Raw genomic sequence first — 21,553 nt, forward strand, 5'->3', positions numbered from 1 at the left:
TTGCCTTTTCTATCTTATTCTACGTGGAGATCTCCGCCCTGACTGTGAAGTCTCCGCACACGGATCAATATATTTTAGTAGTAAATGTGGGAGGGACAGAAGGCAGTGGCTGGGAAATGGGGAATGCTTACAAGTAAAGGGGACGGGATTAGGGAGAACTGAGGAGGGGTTAAGGGACGAGATTAGGGAGGGATGTGCACCCATTCACAAAAGAGTAAGACCATTGCTAATCAAAAACTGCACTTCTGAAGATAGTTTAGTGAGAAAGGGACCCAAAACAGTAGTGAAATACTCCAGCTCAGAGCTGAAGTAAGTCCAGCACCGCACATGGTTAACCACTTGTACAGCAACACCTCCTCAATAGAAAATAATGGCGGTAGGGGCTTAAAATTAAAATAAATATAAGTTTGTTTAAATAATATTTAATGTACAATATGTTTACAAATCTTTTTCAAGTTACATATATATTTTTTTGCTTTTCCTTATACTTTCCCAGGGAGGCAATCTGGGCTGAGATATCCGTATAGTAAAGGGAAAACAAAAAAGATTATTAGCCTTGGAAAAAGTTAGTGAATATATTTGTATGTTAAATATTTTTGTAAATTAATTAAGTGAATACATTTCTTTTTTAAATGTAGAACAAATGAAAAAATGCTACAGCATTATTGACTTAATTTTGGATTAAATATTTAATTAATTTTAAAATATTAACCTAAAGAAATGTATTTTGCCGGAGTTAAAATCAAAAAATAAATTCCTACCAAAAGTAACAATAAAAAGATTTTCCATTCTGCATGAATAATTATTAAAAGTGGTGCATAGAATAAGTTAAAAGTGATATTATATTTTTTTATCACTTAATGTTAGATTAATTTTTAAATCCCAAAAAGATTTTAGCATCTCATAATTAAATAAAAAAATGTTTTATTTTTATATATTTTTTAATATTCAATTTTTAATTTGAACTATTTTAAATAATTCAGTTGAATCTAATTTCTTAAGGCGTGTTATTTGAAATTCCTAGCTCCATTATTATTATTATTATATCTTTTTTATTTTCATTAACAGGTTTAAACAGTTACATATCAAGGATCAATTGCACAATGGTCATTACAATACCAGGTTTACAAATTGCTCTCACAGGACAAGTATCCTCATGTCTGTATTTCTACTTCCATTTTGTTTTCAGCCTTGCATACACAAACAGTGGGATGCGGGCCGGGCGTCACATGTGCATCATGTCTGGTAGCATGTGGCGGGCAATGGCAGTTGCTATATTTGGGGCAATCTCCTCATGGCACTAGTGGAGCATTAGTTCTGTTTCAACTTGTTAGCAACAGGAGGCGGGAAGAAAAGGAACAGGACAAAGTAATAAAGAGGTACTTCGCCCAACTAGTGTGATTCTGGCCCTGGCGTGCAGCAAGTGTGAGTGTAGTTTGTTGCTTAAAGATGGCTGGCTTATATCAATTGTGGGAGGTAAACACCTAACCCAAATCTGACATCGCCCGTAACTATGCTTGAGGTTCTCTTCTGTCCTCAACTCTGGAGGATGTATGGTGTCTGGTAGGTCTGGTCCTGGTGTCAGCTCCTTCTGGAAATTGTGTAGTATTGTGTCCTAGTTAGCGGCTATAGGGATTTTGCAGAGGTCTAATGTCCCTACCTGTTATTATTTTTAATGTCGGAAGTTGCAGTATCAGTGTTTGGCCATGTGTGGTGCTGGACCGAGAACATTTTTTTTTTTTTTTTGCAGTCATAATTTTGACTTGTAAATGTGGCTTCACCATACAGTGGTGTCGTGTACGTCTTCACTTTTGAGACACTTTACACTTGGATTTAGTGAATAGCCCAAACTAGTAAAGTTATTCAAAAGTGTAAGAGCAAACTTACAGGTGTAACTTATTCACTAGTGTAAGTTACCTTTGTAAATATCCCTCATAGTATATTATACAGAAAAGTTGGAAGCGGTGTTGGGGGTGAAAGCTGTAGTCACTTCTCCTGCTCCCTTACGCGTTACAAGCACCTCCTTATCTTCAGAACAAAACTTGGCAGAGAGCTAGTTATCCTTCTTACTTCTTTTGTTGCCCTGACATCAGTTTTCTTATTATCATGAATGCTTTCACATGGGACCTTAGATTTTGGCTGGAAGACAGTGTTATTCCCCCATCCAGTGGAGTGGTGTGGCTCACTGGTTAGAGGTGGCAGACCCGGGAGCAGAGGACGGCCCGGGACCAGGGTTCAATTCCCGCCGCGGCAGGGTCTTGGACCAGGGTCAATGGACTCGATAATTCTCGCCTCGGTGCCTACTCTAACTAGGGATCACACTCGGCAACTCTGGGCATTAGCTTGCCTCATCTCCACAACGGCCCCCCACATACGCCGGGAATGCCTGGTTTCACCTTGGAGATACCCAGTAGGGACCATCTTACAGGGAAAGCCAGGACGGGTTCCCCAGCGGTCTACAGCGCAGAGATACTCCTTCGGGAGTCGATTCTAGCGCTTTAGAAACCCACAATCAATCAATCAATCAATCCATTACACATGTTGAGGGACTTGTCTCCAATAAAGATGCCATCTCCTCTGCAAATTAAAACATCCACCTGTCAGAACAGCAAACTTTATACCACAAGGGGCTATAAGTACATCATTAGTCTGAGTAAAACGCTGAGGCTAGAAGTGCCTTGAGCTAAAACAAAGGAAAGAATGAAACAGCCCCAGGAGCAGAGGTATTACTTGGATTCACCCTTGCACTGTTAGACCGGACAGCCTAAGGGTGGTTTTCCCCAAACTTTTTGCCTGCCTCCCTCCAGTTTTCAGACCTCATATTTGAAGGCTTTAGGACTCTGCACTTTACCACTGCTGACCAGTGCTCAAGTGCATGTGCTCTTTCCCCTAAACATGGTAATATTGGCCTAACCCCAATTGGCATATTTCATTTACTTATTAGTCCCTAGTAAAGTGCACCTCGTGCCCAGGGCCTGTAAATGAAATGCTACTGTTGGGCCTGCAGCACTCATTGTGCCACCCATGTACGTAGCCCTCTAATCATGTCCATTGCCTGTCACTATAGAGCCTGTATGTGCAGCTTTACTCTGCCACCTGCCAAGATAACTCTTTTGCCTGGCCTAACTCTTCCTTTTTATACCTATAAGTCACCACTGAAGTAAGCCCTGTTTAACCCACAGAGCAGGGTGCAATATATGTAAAAGGCATGACATGTACTTTTAAGTTTACATGTCTTGGTAGTGAAAACCCCCAAATTTCGTTTTTCACTACCATAAGGCCAATCTCTCCCATAGATTAACATTTGGATTACCTTATTCCATGTTTAAGTGCAATTCCCAATTGTGAAGAGATAGACTTTTCAAGTTTGGTGTCACTGGACTCACAATTTAAAATCACAACTTATGGTTAAGTTGAATTTTAAATTACAGTTTGGCAAGTGCCACTTTTAGAAAGTTGGGATTTTCTTACTTTAACCATTTGGTGCCTGCTGCCTGTCTCTGTACAGCCTGGGTTGGGTGACAGCTGGGCTTTGTGTATTCCCTGTAGACAGCCACACACAAAGGGAGCTTAGGTGTGTCTTGTTGGGCCATCCTGAGAGATGGGAGGGAGGAGCTGGGCACAGCCTCATCTGATTAGGCAGTGTCATGTCTTCACACAAAGCGCTGCATACCCCCTGTAGTGAGTCTGGAGCCAGAACAGGAAGGGAGGACTTCAAAGCTTTCTTTGAAGTCCCTCCCACTTCAAAGGCACAACTGGGTATGAGTACTGGACCTCTGACACCATAACTTCAGTACACTTCTGGGCCTGTGAAGACTGTGCCAGAAAGAAGAATTGCTGTGCTGCTGAAAGGACTGTCACTTTGCTGGACTCTTGCCGTGCTGAGCTGCCCTGCTGCCTGCTGTTCTCCTGTCTGGGTGAGAAGGACTGGACTTGCATTACTTGAACCAAGAGTGACTGCAATGGCTTGCTGGCTTGCCTCCTGTTTTAAGTATCAGGGACATCAGAGACCTCAACTCATCCTGCTAGAGCAGCTGAACTTTGCTTGCTGCAAGTCTTGCCATGCCAAGTGTTGACACAGTAGTCCTGGGCCCTTGGAAGTGAGTATAAAGTGCTGCTTCAACCAGAACTCACGCATCTTCATTGGAATCGTTGCATCTCTGACTTGGTGTGAGTCGGACCCAGCGCATTCTCGTCATTGCGTGGAGTGGACCTAGCACGTCACCTTCGGAATCCATGCATCATCTACTTTGGGAGCAGAACCCTTGTTTTGCATTCGGAATCAGCGCACTGCACTTGGGACCAGGGCATCGCTGCAGTTGCGTGGAGAAAATCGACACATCTCGTCCACTACGTAGCTCAACATCAACACATTGCTTCAGCTGCACCTCTCAACTTCGTCAACGACGAGGACACATTCTAGGTCAAGGTACTTTGGTTCAGTGGGTCCAAGATTTTTCCTGTATCTGGCCACTGCTGCATCGCAGTTTGCCTGAACTTTTGACTTTGCTCCAGTCCAGCGCCGACCAGATGTCCCATTTAAGCGATTATTCCTTCTAAGCGCTATTTTACCTCTATTCTTTAAAAATTCATATCGCAGGATCTACTTGTTGGATTTTTTATCCCTTTGGCCTTGCTTTTTTAATCAAATTATTCTTTAGTTTTCTAACCTGGTATGGAGTCTTTTTGTTGTGTTTTCACTGTGTTACTATTCGAAGTGTTGCACAAATACTTTACACATTGCCTCTTAAGTTAAGCCAAACTGCTCTGTGCCAAGCTACCAAAGGGGGAGCACAGAATAATTTAGGGTGTGTTGTGACTTACCCTGACTTGAATTGTGGTTCCTGCTTGGGTGCATACCTCTCACAACCAGAAACCCGATTTCTAACATTATCTCTATGTCACCATCACTGCTGCTCTTCAGACAGGATACCTAAAGTGTACTCAGAATAAACAACAATTAAAGTCATGTAAATATACCCTTTTTTGGTGACACCAGCTATAATATGTTTCATTATGCCTTCTTTGCAGATCACATGTATGTTTTTGAAGGTAAAGACTATTCCAAAGAACCAAGCAGTAGAGACCAAGATGCATTTGACCAACTGCTAGACCTTCAGAAGGTCCTTGTGGAAGAGACTGACAAACAGGGAAGATCCCTTAGATCAAAGGTACACAGTATTTATTTGTTAGCTAATGTGATTGGAAAAAGATCTTTGAATTTTAGACTTTTATAACACCCATTTAATTTGCATACCTGGAATTAGTGCATGCAGCTGTGCATGACAAAAACTATGAAAATCAGTTTTCCATTGGCATATGAGACTTTTTTCAGATGCCTGATCACAAAGCCGGTTTTGCCCCACTTCAAGGTGCCTGGAGTTCTTACAAATTAACGTTTGGAGGGACCTTAAGTTACAGTGCCAGAATAATTCAGAAGCTCTATTTCCTTTTGTTCCCACAGGCTCTCCCTTCAAGTGCAATGTACATGTCCTTAAATGCTTCCAGTAGGAAACGAGTACTAAGCCCAGAAGAGTTGGAAATTCGAAGAATAAAAAGACAGGAAGCCGCAGCCAAACGAGCTAAACAAATACAGGAAGCCAAAAAGAGAAAAGAAGAAGCCGAATATAAGCAAAGGTATTGTGGTATCAAAGCGTAATATATATATTTTAGCATGAACTTGTTTCGTCTTAGACCACAGTCGTGAACAAGGCTGCAAAGCCAAAACACGTTGATGCTTTCACAGGCAAGCTTCGGAGTGCTGTGCCCTTAGTGGAATGGAGTGAGAGGTTTGATCGTGGTAGTATTTTATTTCAATGAGATAACTACAACATGCTTATAATATACTTAATTGCTAGGAAGTAGCAATGCTCTTGGAAACTAAAGGAAAAGTTCTGTTGCAGCTTCGGAAAGTAACATCTACTCTCTGTGTCAAGTGCACAGTTCATGTTGCGGTTTGAAATACTAATTAAACTTCATTTGATACAGTCTTGCACTTCTGTCCTTTATGTGAAAATAATTAATGATGATCTTGAAATATATGTGAAGACCTCTTTCCAGTAGGTGCAGTTGAGAACGATTGGAGTCTAGGTTTCATGAGTGTGCATGTTTGTGTGAATTTGATGTTCTTGCAATCCCTCTAGGATTTGCTTCCGGTAAGGTGCTAGATGGAGGGCATGACCTTACTATCTCCTGTAGAGGCTAGGAGAATGTTCCTGCAGAGAGCATGGGCTGAATCTTGGTGTGAGTAGCAGTGTCTCTCGAAGGAGGCTGATTGTATGGCGCCTCCAGAGAAGTGTGTATGCATGATTTTTGAGTCCTATTCCGGGCTTTGCCAACAGTCAGGTGTAGACTGTAGTTTTGCAGCCACTGATGTTAGACCTGCTCACTGTTCTGATTTCTTCGATGCTTGGATAAGGGAAAAGGTTGGAGATAGGAGAGTGCACATGTTATTGAAGACATTTGTCTTTACAGCAGGCCCTGCTCTGTTTCTAGTATGTTCTAAGTGCACCTAAGCACAAGTGACAAATGGCTGATACAATCTTCACGGGCCTGCTCTCATACAAAAACCATATATATTCCTCTCACTCAGAACCTGAAGACAGCTGGATGTGGCTGTCAGTGTTGATTCTCTGTGGGCAGTTGTCATCCTCCATTTAGAACTTACTATTTTATACTAAATATTTCTTCACTTTGTGCCAAATGAAACACCAATTATGGGTACAGTGAAGGAAATTGTACTTATTGCGATCTTCGCAATCATTACTGTAAAACCTATGCATATAATTTTAGACATTCCTCTTCAGTGCACCTACTGCACTCCTGCTGTACTTGCTGTCACCGGCCATGACCTGGGCAAATCAGTCAAGTGGAAGTATCCTCACAAGGACAATGGGTGGGAAGATCAATTTAGACTCTCCTGAATCGTAAGGCCCTCCACGAGTCTCTTAGAAGCACCCTATCTGCAATTTGGGTTGAATTAGTGGCCCGTCAAATCCTTCCCAAAAGTGAAAAATAGAGGGAAGCCACCAGGACCGTGGAAACAATGGCAGAGATGAATCAATGCACGGACAATTGGGGGCTTATGTCCTCCAAACACTTTTTTGTAGAAGAGGATAGGAGTTCTGACCAGTGCACACTTGCAAATACATTAATTGGTAATTGCACTATGCATAGTGTTATCTTGATGTTGTTTCCTTCAGTGCCATACAACCTATGTTCCTTGTAGGAACTGGTTGCTGTCAAATAGGAAAACAGAGGTTATACACACATTATGCGGTTTAGATAATGTGAAAAGAGGGTTTCTGTACATGATACTCAACATAGACGCCCCTGCCGCCACATGCCTTCACAATATATGCTATATGATTACAGATTCATAGGAAGTGATTGTGTGCCTCAGTAAGTATGGGTCTATGGTACAGAAGTATCAGACTGGCAACCAATCCTCCAAACCCTCAAAAGTAATATAAATATTTTCACTTCCAACCTGTCTCATTATGGGGCAGAACGCTAAGGCCAGAAACTTTGAGAAATGCTTTTTTGTTAGTATTAGAGACAGCTTCTGAACTTGTGTGAGAGCCTAGGTTATTGATAAAATGCACAAACCTCAAAAGATGTAGAAGTGAAATCCTGGCCACTATCCAGGAAAAGATCTTGTCTTCTTTGCCTAATAATTATGATGTCAGGTCACTATTGGTGCATGAAGCCCCCTGGTTGAGTCCTTACATCAACAAAAGCAACCTCAGAACAGGGTTTCCTTACAACTCTGACCTCTTAACAAGGCTCCAAATCTGCAAGGACTAGTCTAGTAAACCATAAGGCCTCCTTAAAAGGTGTGTACATTTGTCATGGCTCTCATCCCGCTACTGATCGATGGCCCTCTCCCATAGGTCCTGCAGTTCTTTGGCTATTCAAAAGTAAAATAACAATCCATAAAATGCAGTTGCCAAATTCGCAGTAATACTTTCCTGTTGTTTAGCATTTACACAAATGCATGATAGTCTAACTCATGTGATTAAGGACTATGCAAGAAGTTAAATGATTTGTTTATCACTTGTTTTGCTGTCACCATGTTGTTGACAGATGACATGAAGTATGAGAAAAACATGTTTGCTCACCTGTATTTCCATTGACAGAAGATTGGTCACGTTTTCAGACTATTAACATTGTATAGCGTTTTTGTGGATTATTGCCATCACACTGCTTCTCTGTCTGTTCTATCCAGGCTGATAAAGAAATATTCTGGGGGGGACAAGCAAGTCTAACACTGGTTGAGAGGATAATAAAGCTGAAGTAATTTGAAACAATTAATTCTGTTATGCATGGTGTGTTTTGTTGCCTATTTGGAGTTATACTTGAGGGATTAGAGGGAGGATTACATAGTGGTATTAGCAGGAATCACAAGCACTTACTCCAGATTGTCATGGTGGATGCCTTATCCCATATACGATGGTACTCGTTCTTTTTGTTTGTTTGTTTTTTGAAGACCGCCTGTGATATATTTGTCATTGAATTTGAATCATACTGTTAAGCAGGCCCTCTGTACTGTCTTCATTGGACAGACATGACCAGCGTTCCGTAGTTTGGTCACCAGGGCAGTTCTCGATTGCTCCATGGTCTAGATTCCACCATTGAATTTGCGGAGGGACCTTTGAGTCCTTTTATGTTAAAGAAGGTGGCTGGGCGTTTTAAAAAAATGCATGTTTACAGTGTCACAATATTGAAATGCATGGTTTACAAAATACTTTCATGTAAGGATTTGAATGCTATGCATTTCAGGCATTTGGACGATTATCATGTAGATTTAAAAAAAAGTTAAGTGAGTAATCTCGTACATTTTTTATGAATTCTGGTCTATTTGTAAGTGTTTATTTAATACGCTGTTTTACGTGGAGCTTCTTCATCGTAAGGTATTAGAGATCTTTCCAGAAGAACAAGGCGAAAAATCATCGTAACAATGTAATCAGCAGAGAAACTGGTCGAGAGAAAATTCAGCAGCACATATATTATTTCTTGTTAATTGTATTTCAACAAGTCATGTTTGTAATTATTTTAGACCCTTGTTTGAAACAAATGCAAATATTTTTTCCATTCCCAGAATGCAGTGGTGGGAGTCTTGTGGTTATAAGTCGTCCTGCATTCCTTCGGATGAAAGTGATACTGCAGAAGAATCAGAAGAAGAGGAATATGGCTTTGATTTAGAGTCAGGCGATGAAGAGCAGGTCCAAATAAACTATGTTATTGGTGATATTACCCACCCTAAGGTCGAAGAAGAGGATGCAATTATTGTTCACTGTGTAGGTAAGTCTAACAAGGTAAAAATGTACTTGTATTCTGTGCAACTTTTGAGTGCAGAGTGTACCCCACAAATAATGCAGTTGTTGGCTCAAATCAAAACCAAGGTAAAATTATGGGTTAAACCATTGCCTCCCATTACTGCCCTTGTGCACATTATGGCTAAAAGTGATTTAACCAGGAACATAAAAATAAGGGAGACTTATATTGAGAATACTTTGATTTGCTATATGCCGTATTTCTTTTCACGCCCTTTCTTTGTATTTGCTTTATTTGCAACTTTGTTTGAGGTCTGTGTGCCTAGCACCTAACATAGCCAAAATTCAAGTATATAATAAGTATCACTTTAGTACTGTCATTGTAATCAGCGGCGTTTTGTATGTGGGGCAATCGTAGGGCTTTCCCCTACGATCACAGATATGTTTGAGATGCTACATAGGATCCTTTGTAATAGCTCAATATTACTCACAGTATTTGATAAAGCTCTTACCTCCCACAAAGATATAGATGTAGAGAAGCTGCAAATTTAAGTCACCAACATACAGGGGAGTGTGGTGACAGGACTGCATTACTGTCTGGCCAAAACTTAATGGAATTGAATGAGAAGCTGAAAGTGCCTTAAACATAAGACTGCTGGTTAACTCAGATAAATAAGAAGGCGAAGACTGTAGAGGATAGCCGGTGCTATGTATTGTGCAGTCACTTGGTCTACGACACTAATGTTGATGTTATACGCTCAAAACAACAAGATCAGTCTTCAGGGCCTCAGGGTCATGGTGCTCCTACTGGGCAATGAATTGCATCGATAGAATACTCGAGCCAACCTGGCAGAAAGTCCAACTAAACAAAATTGTAACCACAATTACCCTTTCCTTGCTTTGGTCACAGGCCACAGATAAGGGGAGAAAAGAGCGGAGACCCGTAAAGAAATAATTAATCAGGATGGTGCTTAAGGAAAAAATCCTGTGTCCATCTGACCCACCTCCACACCAAACTACCACATCCGCAACCTCGGCCTCATCCTGGACAGCAAACTTGCCGTGAAATGTCAGATCAACACAGTCTCCTCTGCTTGCTTCCACACTCTCCGCATGCTCCAAAGAATCTTCACATTGCTACCCACAAGTTCTAGAAAAACATTCACGCAAGCACTAATCACCAGCCACCTGGACTACGGCAACGTACTCTGCGCAGGAACTACCACCAAACTCATGAGACGACTCCAAACCATACAGAGTTCAGCGGTCAGATTGATCCTCAACCTACCCAAACAGACCCATATCACCCAATGCCTGAGAAACCTCTACTGGCTCCCCGTCCAGAAAATGTCAATTCAAATTACTGACACAAGCCTACCAAGCCCTCCACAGCCAAGGGCCAGCATACATGAGCCACCGCCTGAACTTCCACCAACCATCCAGAAACCTTTGCTCCGCCTCCCTCGCCCTGGTACAGATGCCGTGCATCTGCCATAGCCACGGCGGAGGCCCCTCTTTCTCCCACCTCGCCGCTAAGTCCTGGAACGCCCTCCCTCTCTAACTCTTAACATCTCTCTCACCTCCAGGCTTTAAGGAGAGACTCTAGACCTGGGTTTTCGACTAAGCTCAGCTACCCAGCGCCTGGATACCCTCACGGGTTTTAAGCTGCGCTTTACAAGTACTGATTGATTGATTGATTGATTGAGAAAATGTGAGTATTAGGAATGAAAAAATACCTCTTCTGGAAGGGAGATGATGTGTGAGAAATACTAGACAACCAGAACACCTGACCCTCACCCCTTACCTTCCTCTAAAAAGACTCAGGAGGCAGTTGGGCAAACCCCTAGATGGGTGAAATTCTGTAATTTCTGAGTGGAATATTAGCAGGGAAGGCTCTGGAGAATTTCTTAAAGAGCAAAAAGCCATGTGATTACTAGCCAGAACTTTACTTATTTTTGCCAAAGTTCTCGCAACTCGTCTAGGTTCTTGTCCCCATCCCTACTCACATGTTCCTTTTCTTGAAACTGCTCTTAATAGATTTGAAGGAGAAACAAAGAGAGTTATAGATAAAATTGCTCCATTGAAGCATTTCAAATCTAGGCCAGCCAAAAAGCAAGAAATGTGGTTTTCTGATCATCTAAGAACATTGAAATTAGGTGCAAGGAAACTAGAAAAAAGATGGAGAACGTCCCACCTTCAAGAGGATAAGAAAAAATACTGGGACGCATTATCCTTTTACCACAAAGCGATTCGCACAGCGCGAAAAACCCATATTGCGTCGCAAATACAAGAGGCAGGGAACTCCCCTAGGGTTCTTTTTCAAATCCTACAAACATTCGTTAAACCTACTGCATGCGAATCCCCTGAAATGGCCTCCCAAAAGCTGTCTGATGAAATTTCTTGTTTGTTCACCAACAAAATTAATAGTATCTATGATAAAATAGTGTGCACAAACCGGACCACTTCCATAGACCTAGTATCCCCTCAGACACAAACAGAAGTTAGATTGCATAAACACTCCTTGGATATCCTTCCCCCAATCTCACTACAAGAAACATCTATACTAATAAAGCAGATTAAGAGTGGGAGTCCAGATGACACCATCCCTGCCAGGTTAATGCCTGTACTGGCAGAACAACTATGCCCAAAGATTACTGAATTAGTGAATCTCTCACTTACTTCAGGCGTTGTCCCTAAGGAGTGGAAACGAGCTCTTGTCAGACCGATAAGAAAAAACACTGCCACTCCATGGTCTGATCTAACCAATTTAAGACCTATTTCCCTACTACCATTTCTGGGGGAAAATTATAGAGAAACATGTGAACCACCATCTATCCGGACATATTGAGCTTGCCAATGCCCTGGATTACAGTCAGGGTTCCGCCCCAAATATAGTACAGAATCCACCCTCCTGTCTGTCACTGATGACCTTCACATGTACCAGGACAAGGGCTTGTCAGTTATTCTGGTTCTATTAGATCTGTCGGCAGCGTTCGACACCGTGTCTCATTCCATCTTGACTGAACGGTTGTCGAACGCTGGCATTAAGAATAAAGCCCTTGACTGGTTGAAGAGTTTCCTAGTTGATCGCACCCAGAGAGTCACCATGGGTGCATATCGCTCAGCGGAAACAGATTTCTAAGGGGGTGCCACAGGGCTCTTGTTTGAGCCCAACCCTTTTTAATATCTATGTGGCACCCCTGGCTGGAGTATTGCGTAGATACGGCTTCATCCCCGTATCATACGCAGATGATACGCAGCTCCTCTTCCCTTTTAAAACTCTCTCCGCTGAGGTTAGGAACTCTTTTTCTTCAGGCATGAAGGCAGTGGCAAAATGGATGTCCACCAACTACCTCCAATGTAATGTTAACAAAACTGAGGTTATGTTGTTTGGGGAGGCAAAAATTCTGTGGACTCCTGAATGGTGGCCGTCAGACTTAGGAGCAGTCCCTGAACCTAAACAGGTCGTGAAGAACCTGGGAATTCGGTTTGACCACGATCTGTCACTGAAGCAACACACAAGCTACATCTCAGGGATATGCTTCTATACCATCAGTCTGCTTCGCAAAGTTTTCCCTTTACTACCTGACTCGGTTAAGAAAACCCTCGTCCAAGCACTGATCCTTAGTCGGATCGACTATTGCAATGGCTTGCTGCTTTCTGCAAACGAAGGAGTATTGGCTAAGCTACAAGTCATTCAGAACACGGCAGCTCGACTTGTTCTGAATGCCCCCCCGAGAACTGCTTCCAAGCCCCTCCTTGAACAGCTACATTGGCTTCCAATGCGACAAAGAGCCAAATTTAAAATTTGCTGTTTGATCCATAAGTGTTTGAACGGACAGGGGCCCGTTTACCTCGAACAGAAATTTGTTCCCTACGTTCCATCACGCTCCCTCAAATCGAGCAAAGACCTCCTTCTGGTAGTTCCCCGCGCTAAGAAGTCCAGACATGGAGGTAAAGCCCTATCCATTACTGGTCCCAAGCTGTGGAACAAACACCCTCTGTCACTGAGACAATGTAAAGAACATCTTACATTCCGAAAACTTCTAAAAACCATCCTGTTTAAAAATGATATCTAATTTCACCTCCATTCCACGCCCGCTGATTACCGGTTCCAAAAGCGCAGAGATACTCCATGAGGAGTGGATTCAAGCGCTATACAAACCCACAAATAAATAAATAAATAGATTTACTAGACTTCGGCTTTGTTCGTTTCCCTTTGTATCCCTCATCCTCCCTGATAATCCTGTTTTGGAGGAGGGGTGAAATGGTATGAGATGCAGGACACTTTAAATGGAAGACAAGTTACTCTGAAGAGTGCTGGTTCACAGAGTGAGGTGTGACCATTGGTGGGGTTAATTGTAGATTTAGGAGCACCCAAAATACACTGCTCTCATGTTTGCTTGACAAAATGCTAATACAATATAAGTGATACAAATACATTACTGTGGTATTTGTTTTTAAATTGTTGATATTCATTATGGCAAATTATGGCAATGTATCAGCTCCACATTTTGAATGCTAACAGGAGAAATTAAGTTCTCTTTGGTAGCTGTGCTTCCCCGACGGAAAGGAGAGAGAAATGGAAAAGGCAAATCAACATTATCAGGTATTGTCAGAGTTGTAATCCTGCCATCCTAATATTACATGAGCATTGTCAATAGTAGTATCGAAAATGGGGATCAGAGATACTATGCTGCTGTTAAATATAACATCTTCAAAGTGGTACAAAATACCAAAATATTTTGTGCAAGATGTTAAACCTTGGCTTCTGTCTTTTCTTCAGACAATTCTGGTTCTTGGGGAAGAGGAGGCCTGTTTACAGCCTTGGAATCGCGATCAGATCAACCCAAAAAAATATACGAGATGGCGGGAAATATGAAAGGTAAATGCTGAAGTAAAGTCTGCTGTGGTTTAAAGGTTTTTGGCGCTCATGATTTAAATAACGTTTACTCTGTTATTGTTAACTCAGTTACACTTGTAATTCTGTTCAGGGAGGCTAGATAAATACGACTAATGAATGCAAACAGTTGGGAAATCAAGCCAGTGGTACAGGACTTAATGACTGGTTTATGTATTTTTTTTAAAAGAAACCCAGATGAACACATTCTTGTTAGTTAGCTTGATATGGACACTGCCTGAGCTGTCTGTTTTCACAGATTGTCAGAGCTAGTGTAATTAGAAACTAGCGCAGATGTAAAGATGCTATTCAACTCGCGTATTCATATTCGGTGTCATACTTTGTAGGTATGTTTCCTGTAAACACAAATTTGTTTCTTACTCATAATACCTTTCGGCACTATGGTACACCAAGAGTACCTTGGTGCAGCATGGTACATTGTGGAGCAAGCTTCAGCAAAACCTGTCTGTAAGCTTCTGGAGCTCATCTGGTAACAACGATTATAGCAACCTTACATATTAATATCTATTTCAAACACTGCCTCAGCCAAGAACTCTGAAGAGGACTTTAATGCAGTTAAGCAAGTTCTTAAACATTTTAGCAAAATCTTCTCTATACAACCTTCCTAAGAACTCTACTTCTCGGTCTCTGAATTCTTCTTTAAGAAAATTAATAGCAACTTGATTGCATACTTGATGCCCTATGCATCACTCTGAAGGTAGATCTATTGCCCGAGCCAGTCACTTATCATCAGCGAAAGCTGAGGTTCTTACCAATTTTACTCCTTTTTGGAGGTAGTCAGCACCGCTGTTTCTATCCCATAAATATAAGTCTTGTGCAGGATCATCACCCTTGCTGTTATGGCTCCCTGTAGCCCTTCTATCCTTTTAGCCTCTGTTTCCAAGGAATAGAAGAAAACCTTTGTGATCTTCCTGCTCAATAAATCTCCTGCATACCCTTAAATCTCAAACAATTTTTGACCTACTCTATCTTCGGTGTTCGCTCCATGCAGAACCCTCTGCTTTTCCTCTCCTTGTCTGCTTAATATCGAAGTACTTAGTACATAAAATCACACAAGTTCAGTGTGGAAACCACTCCACATATTTGACTGCTGAATAATGGAAATCGCTGTTTCTTATAGAAATCTGGCCAGTCACCTGCCATTTCTCAAAAAATGGAAAGCGACCTCCCTGTAAATGTCTCTCAGTTAGCTCAGCCGTTTTGCTTACAGCCTGGACACTCCTTATGAGAATTGTTCAGCTTAGAACCCGTTTATAACAAGCATTTACAATGCAATCGGTCTTGCATTTGGTACCTTAAATTTATTTAGCTAAGCAATACATTAGCTTGGGTGCTGAAACATCTACTGTTCTTTAACATTGAGGTAAAATAAGCACCAAACTGCGGAACGCGCCAGGTATGGGAACACATGGAGAGAAATATTGCCTATCAGCGGGAAATGGTATAGTCTAAAGCTCTGTTTTTAATATACAATCTGGGCCTTCGTAGGTCATAGCACTAAAAATACAAGATTTATAAAAAATATTGTTGTCTATGGGTGCTTCTGGAAGACCAGTTTCTATGGCCAGGAGTCTAGGGAATGCTAAAGTAATTCTGTTATTTTACTGACCTTTGCTGGTCGTTTTCTATCAAAAAAGTTAAACAGAAGCAGTTGCCAGAAAAAAAAGAAAGTCCCTTAGCAGAAAGCAATTCTAGTATTTTACTGACCTCCGCTGGTAGTTTTCTATCAAGACAGTTAAATAGAGGCAGCTGAATATGCAGAAAACAATTCTGGTATTTTACTGACCTTTACTGGTCGTTTTCTATCAAGACAGTTAAATAGAGGCAGTTGAACATAAAAACAGTCCCTAAGCAATAGCGGCAGCAGACAAGTCCTGGGGCTTATCTCCAGAGCCCACAAAGTACATACAACAGATCTTCCAGACAGCGCAAGCCTAGTCTAGGCGTAACCTAAAAATGAGGGATGAGGAGCTTTTAGGATAAGGAAAAGAACAGCGTTATAGAAAAAAATAAATGTCTCCAAAAGAGAACTTTTGCTCTGGTTACCGAAAGAGATTGGGGAAAAATGACTGGCATGTAAATGCATCATTATCAGTAAATGAGTACCACCAAGGTGCATTTCAGAGCAGTATTTTAAATGCATTATTTAATTCTGTATCTTAACGTATTTTAAAAAATAGAGTTGATTACCTAAGTATTTTTTAACTGATTTTTTTAAAAAAATCTGTTTATTGAAGTTTTGCATTTTTATAGTACAACAACAATGCCATCAACAGTTATTGCAGAGTACCTTGTAACATACAATGGCATAGAGTCTAAACAAGCCATCATGATAAACATGGTGTGTCATTAATACAGAGGCAGATCGCCGAGTGAATCAAATATGCCAGTGGAAACAGATTTATACAGTTTGATAGTAATGAAACAACAATAGTTCTAACAAAACAATTTAAAAGACCACACGGCTTGGCTACCCACCACCAATATTCGCATCGGCCATCGCTGAAGAATAGCATGTGACGTACCCCATGCTAATGACTCCGGAAAGTCTGTGCATGAGGGGCATCCTGATGGAGAAGACAATTGGTAGCCACCAACAATCTCAGGCTACGTGTCCAGGGCCCCCACCACTGTATCAGTGCAGTGCTATCATTGGACTCAAGTGATTGATTAGACTGTAAGTCAGATAAAATTGTGTCCTAGTAACTGGCAATGTGATACTTTCTCAGCCCTAGTGTGTCTTCTTTATGCAGGTCTACCCTTTTTAAGTATTTATTGACTGATAATGTATACAGACTGCATTTTCTTCATGGGCGTCAAGCAAATTCAATAAAATTACTGCACACTTTCTAAAGGACAATATGCAGATATGTTTTTTTGTTGATCATTAATATATCATAAAAGTTCCTTAACTGCACCTCTGATTTTATCTACCTGTAAGTGCTTCAATATCAGTAACTCTAAAATATACTAATAGGAAGTTGCTTCATTGATCTCAGATTGAACCTTAGATGTGGCATTTGCAAGCTGGTACCATGGTTACTGTTTTATTGAAACATTTTTTGTATTGCAAGCTTACGCAAAAACACAACACTGCCCAAACATGGCGGCAATATGCTTGCAGTAAAAAAACTACATTTTAAAAACTTTAACAATCGAATTTAATGTTATTAAAACTCTACCAGTGTTTCTTAGCAGGCAGGTGTACTGTATAAAAACACTTTTTAATTTGAATGCACATCACAAGAAATTACGATTCTAATTGTTACAAAGGAACGTTACTATTGGCTTTGAACTACTGTAACTTCAAGACAGATGAAACACACAGGGATGACTAAAAAGTAAAAAAGGATTAAGGACGGAAAGAAAAAAAAAGCTTTCGGAAAGTAAAGTGTTGGCCTACCAACCTGCCACTGGAGTGGGCTTCTATTTTGCCGAATGTTCACTCATGATCAGGCAAAGTACTGTCACTCATAGAGCTAGAGAGTCAATAGCTGAACTGGGCTGACCCATTGCCCCATGTTGTATGCTGTTGTGGGCAGATTCAAAATGTGGATGGCAGTTGAACAGATCAAAGAGTGATGAAGGACTTACCCATAGCCTTTCTGTCTATGAAGTATTTTTTGTTTATGAATTATATTTGATTACATGACACTGACGGGGCAGCTAAAGCTGGCTCTAAACCAGATGTTAAAAAAGCATTTATTGATGATATTAACAGAACTTGAATTCGTATTGAAACAAATTGCATGCTCAGGTGACTTCACTGACCCATAGTGAAAGAAGGGAGACTAAAATCTTAGTATGCTGCCATGCGCTCATGCCAGAATGAATATGGAAATCTTTCACCAGCAGTGCTCCCATGCATGTTCAGTGCAGCTCCACGTTCTCTCCAAACTGCTCCAGAAATGATGGAGCAGAGCCTCATTCAAGGCCCACCCGTGTATGCTGAGATCAGTTCCTTCTGTCTGTGCCTTCCAACGTGGATCCACTCCCAATTTAATCGGCTTTCCAACCACTCCTAAAACAGAATAGAATCGAATGTGCTAGGGAATGATGACCCCTCTTAAGACTACAGGTTTCTAACCATACTGCGACTGTAGAAAACATGTTGGTCACTGACCCTCATGAGCTGTGCCTCTGATGTTTGAGCTCGGGTCATGACTCATAACTTGCGTCATGTGTGCCTTCATGCACCCAAAGGAGATACAAGAAAAATTAAGCTGTATGTTATGTTACCAAACACAAAAAGTTCCAGCCTTCTTGTAAGTCTCACTATCGCTTCAAAATTGAGGGTGGGGCGGGCTCCTGCGACTGAGGTTACGCCTGTAATAGTCAACTTCACATTCTACGTCCTCCGATAAGTCAAAACCAAAGTCCAAACAAAGCACAAGAAAGCAAAGTGGGACTTGACCCTTTACTGCTACTCTTTATCCAAAGGGAAGGTGTAAGGATGTAACAATGTAAGTTGGTCTACTTTCAGATCCAGTTGCAGAGCCGATTTCACAGTTGATCCCAATGTACATCGAATTTCTCTGGCAACGGTGAAACCTTAGCAAATTGATGCTTTCATGGAGGCCATGCTGCCAAAGATTTGGTCATCCTCTGGTTCCCATTGGCGTACCTTCAGGTCCCAAGGTACTGCAGGGGCTTTCAGCAGAGTTAGCACTGGTGGATCCATCCTCTGTGCCCTATTACCTCCTCGTACCTATTGCAGGCTCTGTATCGGCTCTGGTACAGACTTCTACACTGGCTCCACGAAGTATGCAGGTCCCTCCCTCATCAACGCTGGTGCTGACACCACCACTTTTGATGTCTGACTCCTAACCTAAATCAGCCCGTTCACGACCGATGCCACACTACAAAATTACTAAATCGTAACTGGTTGCTAAACAGCCTGACTCAGATCTTATCCCTCTATTAGGGCAGACACGCCATCAGATGCTCCATTATCTTATTGGCTCTGATTCTGAGAAAAGCTTGCAACCACCCAGAAATAATGATGATTGGTATGGGAAAGGTTTACTCCTCATTATGATGATGGCAATTTTTACATTGACTTACAACAGTCCAGTGAACTTGATACTTCACTGATTCAGAGTTCAATTCGCCATTTGACATCCATTGGAAGGGAGGGAGTATTTTGCAGTATTAATCCAACTAATAACTGAGGTCTTGGATCTACTACTGCCTTCTGTTGAAGTTAAGAGAAATATCATTAAGGAAATCTTGCATCTTGGTCCAACAAATTGTGAGCACTTGCTCCCTTTCAATGAGGCCATTATGGACAGTTTAATGAGCACCTCTTCAAAGCAATATCGTGCACACTGGTGCTCCAACCAGCAAGGTGAACCTTAATTCACTTCACAGGATTCCCCTAGGTAGGGAGTCTAAGAGGATTGAGGCGTTTGAAAAATTAATGTTCTCTTTATTTATTTATTTATTTATTTATGTTCTGGTATAGCGCCTGAATAGACCCCCGAAGGGGTATCTCCGCGCTTTTGCCTGTTGAGGGAACATTGATTATTTTTACTTTGATTATTATTATTATTAATATTATTATTATTATTATTATAACATTGATTATTTTACTTATCTTTGGCTAGCATTGTGTTGAGATCGGTCAATGCAATCTGCTTACTGTGCTGATATACACATGCCCTCTGGAACACGATCAGTGAGCTCTTGCTGGCGTTCCTGGAAGAACTTAGAGCCTCACTACCTCAAACTTGACAGGATGATCAAGATGAGGCCAAATATCTGATTTGTGCTGGCCTTGATACAACTGATTGTGTGATGTACAGGCCTTTCTCATGGATATGCCTTACTATGGCTCATGGCTTTTCGGCACAAAAAACAGATTCTGCCTTGGGACATTTCAAAGAAAGTATAGCCACAGTATGCTCCTGGGTCTTTGGACCACTGACAAATATTTTCCTTAGCAGTTTAGGAAATTCCGAGGCTACTCAAAGCGGCTGGCAAATAGGTAACTTCAGTCTCCCCAGCCACTGATGCAAGTACCCCAGTACTTTAGAGGCCTCGGAAGTAGATCTGGCAGATCACATAAAGGCCCATAAGGTCATCTGTTCTCCCAGTTTCCCAGCGTCAACAGACACTAAGCTGCTCTAGCTTGCCATTAATAGCACACAACCACGCTACGCAAGCCAGGATTCAGCATTTTCTACCAGGATGGCAATCCATCACATCCAACAGATGAGCCCTTCAAATTATTCAGCATGGGTATGCCATACTGCTTTCTGCTCCAGCAACCACCTGAACAGGTTTCACCAGAATACCTGTTCATTCTGTTCAAGAGGTGCCAGTTTTACTTACCAAAGGATCTATTGAGATTGTTTCATACTCTGAAATCATGGAGGGTTGCTGCTCTCTATATTTCTTTGTGCTGCAGAAGGAGGGGGCCTTTGACTGAAATGCTCCCTGTGGCCCAAATCATGTCTGCCCAGAACCTGAGCAACTGGATGGTGTCCTTGAAACTGCAGGATACGTATTTTTTCTTTCCGTCCTGGAGTCCCGCAGATGTTACATGCGGTTCAAGGTAAGCCAGGAGCATTTTCAGTTTTCTGTGCTCCCTTTCAGCCTCACCAGTGTCCTTTGGGTGTTTATGAAAGTGATGGTGGTGGTTGCCGCCCATCTTAGGAAGTCAGGGCCCTCTACCTCGATGACCTGGCTGTTGAAGACAGACTCGCCACCCAACATCATTGTGGTTCACAATCAATTAGCTAAATTTGCATCTGACTCCTTTGCATACGTTTCCTTTCATTGGGGCTGTCCTGGGTATGGAACAGTTCATGGCCTTCCCTCCATTGCAATGAATACAGAACAATTGGGCTATGATCCTTTTATTTCAGCCTTTATATTGGGTCTTGGTGAGAGTAGCTCTGAGGCTTTTTACCCTTTTAACCTTCTGCATCCTCCTTCTTTACTACATCAGATGGCATTTATGGGATCTGCAGTAGAATTTAAAGTTCTAGTGGGCCCAGCGCAGAGGAAACCTAATGATGTCAGCTGACCAGTTGCTAAGACAACCATTACCAGATGGGCAACATCAATTATAACCCATATCAACACTTTGCATTGAGCTAAAACACCTTCAGTGTCCAGGGACACCACCAGGACTAAAGTGGCATTCTTCTGGCATGTAGCTGTGAGATAAATATGCATGTGACTATGTGGGCCAGCCCAAACTCATTCTGCTTGCCATAAGTTCACAAGGCCTCTTCCCGGAACAATGCAGGGTTGGAACAGGTTGTTCTCTGCAACCTGTTTGATTAAACATAAGCACCCCAGTGTCATCTGTTCCTTCTTCCTTTCCCATTGTCACATGCTGTAGAATCTG

The 21,553-nt window shown here is 41.7% G+C and overlaps 1 protein-coding gene across 2 annotated transcripts in view; it reads left to right on the forward strand.

Annotated features, from left to right (window-relative positions):
* Positions 1-21,553, forward strand: part of CHD1L (chromodomain helicase DNA binding protein 1 like) — a 296,369-nt gene that overhangs the window by 188,239 nt on the left and 86,577 nt on the right. For both annotated transcript variants that reach the window (XM_078658336.1, XM_078658337.1), the window contains exons 16-19: positions 5,032-5,171; positions 5,465-5,637; positions 9,101-9,303; positions 14,062-14,160. In XM_078658336.1, coding sequence (XP_078514462.1) covers positions 5,032-5,171; positions 5,465-5,637; positions 9,101-9,303; positions 14,062-14,160 — 615 coding nt within the window. The remainder of the gene's footprint in view (positions 1-5,031; positions 5,172-5,464; positions 5,638-9,100; positions 9,304-14,061; positions 14,161-21,553) is intronic.

The sequence above is a fragment of the Lissotriton helveticus genome, chromosome 8 (genome assembly GCF_964261635.1).
Source record: "Lissotriton helveticus chromosome 8, aLisHel1.1, whole genome shotgun sequence".
Taxonomy (NCBI): domain Eukaryota; kingdom Metazoa; phylum Chordata; class Amphibia; order Caudata; family Salamandridae; genus Lissotriton; species Lissotriton helveticus.